Genomic DNA, 8,117 nt, shown 5'->3' with positions numbered 1-8,117 from the left:
CCTTCACTATAACATTATAGGGACAAATAATTCAATAAATAACACTGGCCCCTCAGATTAATTTTCAGATGTACTGACGTCAGGCTCATAGGTGGATCTGCATTAGCCAACATGATGGTAGCATATGCCTTAAGGTGTCCTTCTTGGGGAGTGCCATGCCAAAATATCTATTTGTCCACGTATAGCAATGTGAGCCAGTGAGTGAACGAGAAACTTCTTCTAGCTTCTCCCCTCTGTTGTGTCTTCTCTATCCATGCCCTTACTCTGAGAACTAAAAACCCTGCCCGTTGCATGGTGCTCTGCCGTTCCATCTGAGGAGGACTGTCTTCTCTTAACAGCGCAATCTCGAACAAAAACAACATTAGCAACCAAAGGCTGTTTTTGATGTGGGGCTTGCGTCTCCTCTGTCTTCTGTCAACTCGAGGAGAGCTGTCAAAATGGCCTTTGCGTCTGGATTTCAGCCACAAGTGATAACTCTCAACACCTTCTCCCCCAAAATCAAAGGCCCTTTTTAGGACATCCTGTCTCTGTTTATAGTAGACGTGGGGGGGAGGGTTGGGTCGTTTCAGGCTCCTGGTCTGTCTTGAGAATATATCCAGAATTCCACTCTGTGTTAAACAAGGTCGATTTATGGAGTTCCAAACGAATCTTCCAGGCATGCTCACTATATTAATGGATGGATAAAGCATAAATGAATGAATAAATCTTGGACTTCAATGCATGTTGTACAACAACAACAATTCCCACAAGAAGGAATGATCCCAAAACATACACTGTATATTTATATTTGGCGGATGGTGGGGTGCGTCTAAAACGTACATTGTGATGTATTTCTATATGGGCATTTGGCTGCTAGGCAAGTTGTAATTACTCATCATATCATATACCTCACAAATAGCTTACAAATAATAATAATAAGGATACGCTATTTTTACATAAGATGAACATATTCAATATAACATACAGCTATCCTATGTAAATATCCCCTTTGTTATTACTGCATTTGTCTTTAAACTTTCTTACCAGGTGAATGCTGAGATGGAAATATGGTGCATTCAATTAAGCATAGAATAGTATACCATTTGAAATGTTCTAGGTGCATATGTTCACAGTACATCCCTCCAAAAATATATTGAAATTATTTCTCATTTTTCCTCCTGTAATCTTCACTGCAACTGTAAGGGTGTAAATCTGTTAAAATAATAACTTGTACACTTGTTGTTTTGACTAAGAGAATAGCAGGATTCGTGGATTTCCGCTCAGAATTCAGCCACACCGGTGTCATTCAGACAAGTTGAAAAAGTCACTACACAAATGGGCAGCTACACTCAACAGTTTAGCAAAACTGCTTCCAACTATTTATATCGTGTAGGCCTACAAACGTCGTTTTTTTTTCACTTTTGAGCGCTCATTTCAACAGTAGCTTACACATAAGCCGGGAGGCTATACTTCTTCGTGTTGGTTAGCCACTGTTGCACCGAATGTTTCTGCAAGCCTGCATCTGCACCAACGTCTCTCCGTGAACGTGTTTCGTCACGCTGATGTCATGACCCGTGTTGTGAGTGGGCGGAACGAGTGGAGGGAAAAGTTTCGCTCTGGAGGCGTGGTCAACTTGCACAGTGCACCATTAAAACCACACGTGTGCGTCCGCTAAAGACGTGAGTCCAACAGACAACTTTGAAAAGTTACCATCGGGAGGAAGGTGCACTGTGCGGGCACGATAAGAAATCAGCATTTTTCAGCAAGCTCGAAAATGCCATCGTACGTGCTCAATCCACTTCTCGATGAAGTCTTTTTCGAAGACGTTTTGCGCAAGGTAAATTCTTTATCTGTGTTTGAAGAACAAACGCGAATCTGCTGTTAGCTAACTAGCTACAGTAGCTTGTTAAGATGTTCAGAAATGCATCGCGCACTGTGTTTTCGTAGGCGATGTTGCTTGATCGCTACCTTTTCTAGTTATTTAGCTATGGTTAAATTACGTGTTGAAATAACCAACATTATCCGTGCGTCGCTTGAGTTTCGAATTCAATGCGGTTCTGCGTTTCTATTTTCTCTGAAATTAAATGCACATTGTAGCGGGACATTTCTCAGAATTGTTTTATCCGAGTAGCGTAGCTTCCTCTGCATGCCGGGTAAACTCAATCGTGTGAGTTTCTAGCAATAACTAAGTAACTAAGATTTGTGCGGTTATAAGCAATCAGCCAATCGTTGTTTGCAAATAGGACTGTGCATGCAAACTACCCAGATGCATATGGGACACTATCAATTTAACGTATACGTTAGCTAGCTGACCACGTTATCAAGTTAACATGATTAACAGAATGGTATTTCCACGCGAATGTTAGTTGGTTAACGCATGAACAACTTTATTGCAACGGCTTAACGTTATGCTTTGTTAGGAAGTTCTGTAACTTGTCTGTGCTGCAAGTGTAAAGTCAAAAAGTGTCAGTTAGTTGGGTACATGTCCTCTAAGCTTCCAGGCACTTAGGCTGGCAACGGTTGAGTAGCTAGCCAACGCAAGCTAACTTAATTATTTTGGCTAGTTCGGGTATCTTGGGTAAATTAGCTCGATAACACAATATGACCTGAAGCCTTACGTATGTAATAATCTGCAAGTTGCTAGCGAGTTACCTTGAATATTCCCACTCAACTCATCTTTGTTGAAGTTTACTTTTGCCTTATACATTGTTTGGGTAAATGCATTGACTAAAACCTTTGTTTTAATATGTAAAGTATCCAGGAAAGTGCCCCCCGCTCCACAAACACTTTATACGGCCTTTTGACAGTCATGGAGCTGACATCGGATTGCTTATGGCTTCAGTTAGGGCAGATACCGCCTTCATTCGCACTTTATTCGCACTCCTAATGCAGTCAAATACATGCTGTCAGCATGTGCATTTAGGCTATGCTGGTGACATGAATAATGTGGCTGATTTCATTGAAATAATTTATCCGGCAAGTTGCCGCCTTTTCCTTTGTTGAGGAGGGGATGACCATGTTAATTTGACAGCAAGTTTTTCCCTTTTTCTTCATTCTGGTAGAAGTTTCTCAGCCTGGATCTTCGAGACCCCCCAAAATCCCTCCTGTCCGTGATGCCCATAGGGTCCAAGAAGGCCGAGACTCCCTGCCCTCTTGGCCTGGGCGGAATCAGCCTCCCGATCGACTCCGGAGACAGCGCGCCCCTGACCTCCGGCCACTGGGGGCAGCACATCGAGCAGCCTCTGCCGCGGTGGAACAAGATGTCGTTCTGGGCCGAGCGCTCGGTCAGCATGGTGGAGGCTGGCACGGGCGGCCTGCGTTGGCCGTCGGCGGGGGAGAACAGTCCCGGCGGTCACTGCAAGATGCCTGCCGATTTGTCCCCCACTGCCTCCACCCAAAGCTCCTCTTCCTCCTCCTCCTCGTCCTCGTCCCGGTACAAGACGGAGCTGTGCCGCACCTTCGCCGAGAGCGGCGTGTGCAAGTACGGCGGCAAGTGCCAGTTCGCCCACGGGATGGAGGAGCTCCGCGACTTGAGCCGCCACCCCAAGTACAAGACGGAGCCGTGCCGCACCTTCCACACCATCGGCTACTGCCCGTACGGCATCCGCTGCCACTTCGTCCACAACAACGAGGACGACCTGGGGCCCGCCCAGGCCCCGCCGCGCTCCCGCCGGCCCCTGCTGCTGAGGCAGAGCGTCAGCTTCGCCGGGTTCCCCTCCGGCCCCCCTCCGCTCCCGGACCCCTCCCCGCTCCGCGCCTTCCTCCGCGCACCCTCCGTCTCGCCCCCGCCCGAGCTGCTCTCCTCCTCCTCTTCCTCCGACCCCTTCTCGGCGGTTTTCGACCCGGTCCGGGAGTCCCGACCCCAGTTCCAGGCCTCGCGAGAGCCGGGGTGTTCCTTCTGCTGCCACGCCCCGCCGTGCTCCGCCAGGGGCCACCACAAGGGCGAGGGCTGCCAGCGACAGCAGCAGCAGCAAAGCCTGCTGGGAGGCTTGGTGCCGGGCTCCAGGAGCCTGTCCTACACCTCACTCTCCGACCACGAGGGGGGCTCTGGGAGTTCGGCCAGCAGCCTCAGCGGGTCGGAGAGCTCGGTCTTCGAAGGGGCCGGGCGGCGACTCCCCATCTTCAGCCAGCTCTCCGTGCCTGATGACGCCCTCGGCAACGGCGGCTCTACCTTCTTCATCTAGCCCCTCCCACACTCTTACCCATAATTCTGTGCGACCCAAGTGGCAGGTGTTGGCTTTGTGCAGATTATAAACACATTTTGTAGACTTTTGAAGCCTTGATTGTATACTGTTGTATACCTACTGTAATGTATGGGCCGTTGCTTGGCACCTAGGTAAGCTCTCCAGTCGAAAGCTTGTATGCGTTTTACACACGATTGAGTAGAAGAATGGGGGGGGAACTTCAGTACTGTTAAAACAACAGGGTGGGGGTCGGACACCTCGTTTTCCTAACCCCTCCAGGAATATAATTCAAAGATGGGATTTGATCACAATGTGATTGATGTTCCTGTTAAAATTCCATTTGGGCTGCTGCGAATCCTTAACTTGTACGCAGCAACTAGAATACAAAACTGAGGAGAAAATTTTGAAGCAAACAAATCTTGATCTTAAAATAAATATTAAAAAAAAAAAAACCAAAGAGGTAAATCTTTCTGTGATGGTTCTCCTGTCTGTACAGAGCTCGCCCGTTTTATATAAACGTTTCCACAATTTTGATAATGTTTTAGAGGTTTCTGTGTATTTTTATACCCAAAATGTGCGTTCATCCAGACTGGTTGTTTTGTGCGTGCATTTGTTCAGACTCTAGAATACGATGAGCTGCTTGGCAGAAGTTCAGTTTTTTGTTAAATGGCGAAAATAACATTGTCAAAGTTTTATATGAAAGTTGAGCTCAACTTGTTTTTTTGTTTTTTTTGCGTTTTTTTGTTTTTTTCACTTCAGGGTAAGAATGCTATTCACAGTTCTGTAGGTTCTTCCAAGATGTCTTAAGTCTTCAGATTTTTGAATAAGTAATGCCTTTCTTGCTTACTGACATAACACTTAGCATTTGTTTTGTATGTAATCAGCCACATTTACTTGGAAATTAATTGCTGATGTATTTTTTTTCTCTTCTTCCTGCAGTGCTTTTAAAACTGGGCTTTCCTTTTTATTTAATCAGGAACCAGCTGAAAAAATAAGTCCATACTGGTGTTTTTTCAAGGTGCTGTTTAAAAAGGGGGGGGAAAAAGTGCGCTTTTGAAGTCTGGATTGAATTTGATTCGTTGCCCTGCCCACGCCAAGAAGTTTTGCTGATGTCCAACTATTGATTTTTACACTGCACATGGCAATATAGTTATGTACTCTCTGTCAATAGTTACTTATGTTATTGTCAGTGAATAAGTAGATTTGTTTTGGAGTTGTTTTGGTAGTTTCCTCTGGTAGGCTTTCTTTTCTTTTTCTTTTTTATTAAGCTAAAGTCCACATTTGCTGACAAGCTTCACGCTTGTTTACAGTGTTATGGAGAAAAGACGACTAGTAAATTAATGTTTTTAATTTATTTTAATATGTATTTATAGAGAACTTTCAGTTATTGTTTGGTTATGTTTGTACTAAGTTTAATATATTTGGGTTCTTTTTTTTTTTTTTTTTTCTTTTTTTTTTTTTGTACTGCAAATAAACATTTTTTTAAAATCACAGATCAAAAGCTTGTGTTTCTTAAGGGTGAAGTAGATGATTGGGGGACCGGTCTTCTTGGCCCATTGATTCAGTTGGCTAAATTGATTCTGTTCTGACCTTAGCCATTTTCCAAAGAGTCTTCTTTCCAGCTATTGCCTACCTGTAACAGCAAGCAAGCTTACAGGACTAGCAAGAAGTATAAACTGTGAAATGTGATGTCAGATCCCCCTACGTGGTAAAAAGGGTGTATTTGTGGGGGCGTCGGGATGCTGCAGCTGTAATCCAATTAACTGCTTGTTTTGATCAAAGGCTTATAAGCTCCTAATTGTCACATGTGAAATGAGCTGTTGTATATTGCAACCACACACGGTCACCTTTCACATGGCTGTCCATGTAGGACTGCGTTCACTTTCTGTACAGGAATTCTGATCTACCATTGTCTTGAAATGATGTTACGGTCCTTACTCAACAGGCTGGTTTGTCTAAGTTTCTAAATTATATAAAATTTTTTCCCCCACATTAATGGCCCTATTTCTGTCAGCAGTTGGAGCGGGACAGATCACACAATTTTATTGACAAACTGTTGGAGTGCCTCTGCTTTTGTGGGTGTCTGCTTATGGACTGGACACAAAACATTCGTTTCAAAGGATCATGAGAATTGGAGGTGGGGGTGTTCCTTTTTGTTGTACTGTCGTTCTGAGTAGCATTGTTATTCAGGTTTGGGTGGGTGGGGGTAGGCTAGATTTCATGTGGAGATAGGGGGTCGGGGGTGGGGAATGGCAGCTTTGTTTTTAGCAGTCTTAACACCCTTAGCTCATGCATAACTATAAAACTAGGCACTAGGATCCCCCCCCCCCCACACACACACACACGCACACACAACCATCATCTGTTGTGTCATTTAGCCAGGATTTAAAAGGAGCTGCATTTGCCTCCTGCGACTTGTGGTAATTTGAATAAATACATTCTTTTAGATTTTACGGTGAATTATTGATTCAGTTCTGACTAGCCATTTTCCAAAGAGTCTTCATTCCAGCTAATGCCTACCTGCTTACAGGACTAGCAAGAAGTATAAACTGTGAAGTGTGATGTCGGATCCCCCTACATGGTAAAAAGGTGTATTTGTGGGGCGGTTGGGGTGGATCTGTAATCCCCCCACTCCTTCAACACAGGCCTGGGCTGTGGTTTAAAGAGTTAAATTGCTGAGTCTCAAGTAGTCCTTTTTATTGTGAGGTGGGAGAGATTCCCTCGCATTGCCCAGTGAGTTTGCACAAAAGCAGACTCACTCTCACAGCCCAGACCCATTTGGAATTTGAGCAGATGGCCACATTCACTGAGACAGCGGGTCAAACATATGGTCCCTGATAAAGGAATCCCTTTCAAATGCAGAAGCAGGGGGTGGTGGAGGGGGGGCTTTCTGCATGCTTATACTGTATGACTACTGCTAGTGAGAGTGTGTGGGGGGGGGGGGGGGGGGGGTGACAGGGTTGAGCTTGTAGTCCCTACACACTTCTGAAAATCCAGAAAGATAATGACCAGCTCTCAAATCATACATTTATTGTTGCCTTGTGTTGTATATTTGCACTATGATATATAATTATAAGGGGAGGTGGGCACATATGGTATATATTCCATATTCTTAGTGGTAAGGAACACTTTTTATGATGCACTGACTACCAGGACAAAAAAATAACACATTTAATTAAAATTCCAGGGTTTACTCAGAAGTTACCACAAAAAAAGTAGAATTTAAAATTATTTAAAAAAGAGTTTTTGTTCATTTGGATTCGTAGTTGCACTCCACATATGTTCATGCTGCTGAAGTATGTGATATGCAACAAATTAAACGGTTTTAAAAGTTTGAAAATTAGCAGCAATGTCCCATGGCCATATTTGGATTTTATCACTTTGGGAATTTCACTAGGGCAAAGCACCCATTCAAAAGCAGTGGGGCGTTCAAACATGCTTTCACCGTCGTTTATAGTCCCAGCTAATGGTAAAAGTGCCAATAAAGACATAAAAACGCCAATAACGGTGTCACTATTTCCTGAAATCATTTCCAGTTTTATTTCATTTCTGGTTACATTTTTGTTTGACAGCCAGACGTTCTGGGAGTTTTATGGACTGACGCCCACACGGCCTCCACTTTAAACCGAATGCAGCAATCCTACCACAAGAGGTCAGGAAAGGCACGTCCGTTAAGAGTGTGCAGCGGCTTGTGATGTCACGCTCGACGAACTTCCCTCGACTCTTTACACCCGTCTGCTCAGCACCTACTGGATGCACCGCTTCACACAGTTCAGGAACGATATCTCCAGTATTACGAGTGTCATATTTAGGGTCAGGATTCCCTGCGAGGGCCTGTACACAATGCAGCGATAATGGCGATTACAGTCAGAAAAGCCACTGAAATGAAATACGGGACAAGGCTGTAATACATGGCGGTGCCGGGAATAAAAACGGTCGACTTCTAAACCGAGT

At 44.6% G+C, this 8,117-nt stretch overlaps 1 protein-coding gene across 2 annotated transcripts; it reads left to right on the top strand.

The window, feature by feature from the left end:
- Window positions 1-1,632: 1,632 nt before the first annotated feature.
- Window positions 1,633-5,651, top strand: zgc:114130 (uncharacterized protein LOC570332 homolog). Of its 2 annotated transcripts, none has more exons than XM_061217878.1 (2): window positions 1,633-1,816; window positions 3,045-5,651. In XM_061217878.1, the coding sequence occupies exons 1-2, from the start codon at window positions 1,754-1,756 to the stop codon at window positions 4,161-4,163; spliced, it is 1,182 nt and encodes a 393-aa protein (XP_061073862.1). In that variant the 5' UTR covers window positions 1,633-1,753; the 3' UTR covers window positions 4,164-5,651. The 2 variants fall into 2 exon arrangements, with proteins under 2 accessions (XP_061073862.1, XP_061073861.1); XM_061217877.1 differs by having other exon boundaries at window positions 3,042-5,651.
- Window positions 5,652-8,117: the final 2,466 nt, after the last annotated feature.

The sequence above is a fragment of the Conger conger genome, chromosome 13 (genome assembly GCF_963514075.1).
Source record: "Conger conger chromosome 13, fConCon1.1, whole genome shotgun sequence".
In the NCBI taxonomy this organism is placed as follows: Eukaryota; Metazoa; Chordata; class Actinopteri; order Anguilliformes; family Congridae; genus Conger; species Conger conger.
The sequence above is the reverse complement of the archived record's forward strand: the minus strand, read 5'-3'. Positions and strand labels throughout refer to the sequence as shown.

What these genes read in the sequence shown, in the direction of transcription:
- zgc:114130 (XM_061217877.1), top strand. Translation starts at nt 1,754, where the DNA reads ATGCCATCGTACGTGCTCAATCCACTTCTCGATGAAGTCTTTTTCGAA. An exon ending in TCGAAGACGTTTTGCGCAAG is followed by an intron (nt 1,817 to 3,041) that starts GTAAATTCTTTA and finishes TCATTCTGGTAG; the next exon opens with AAGTTTCTCAGCCTGGATCT.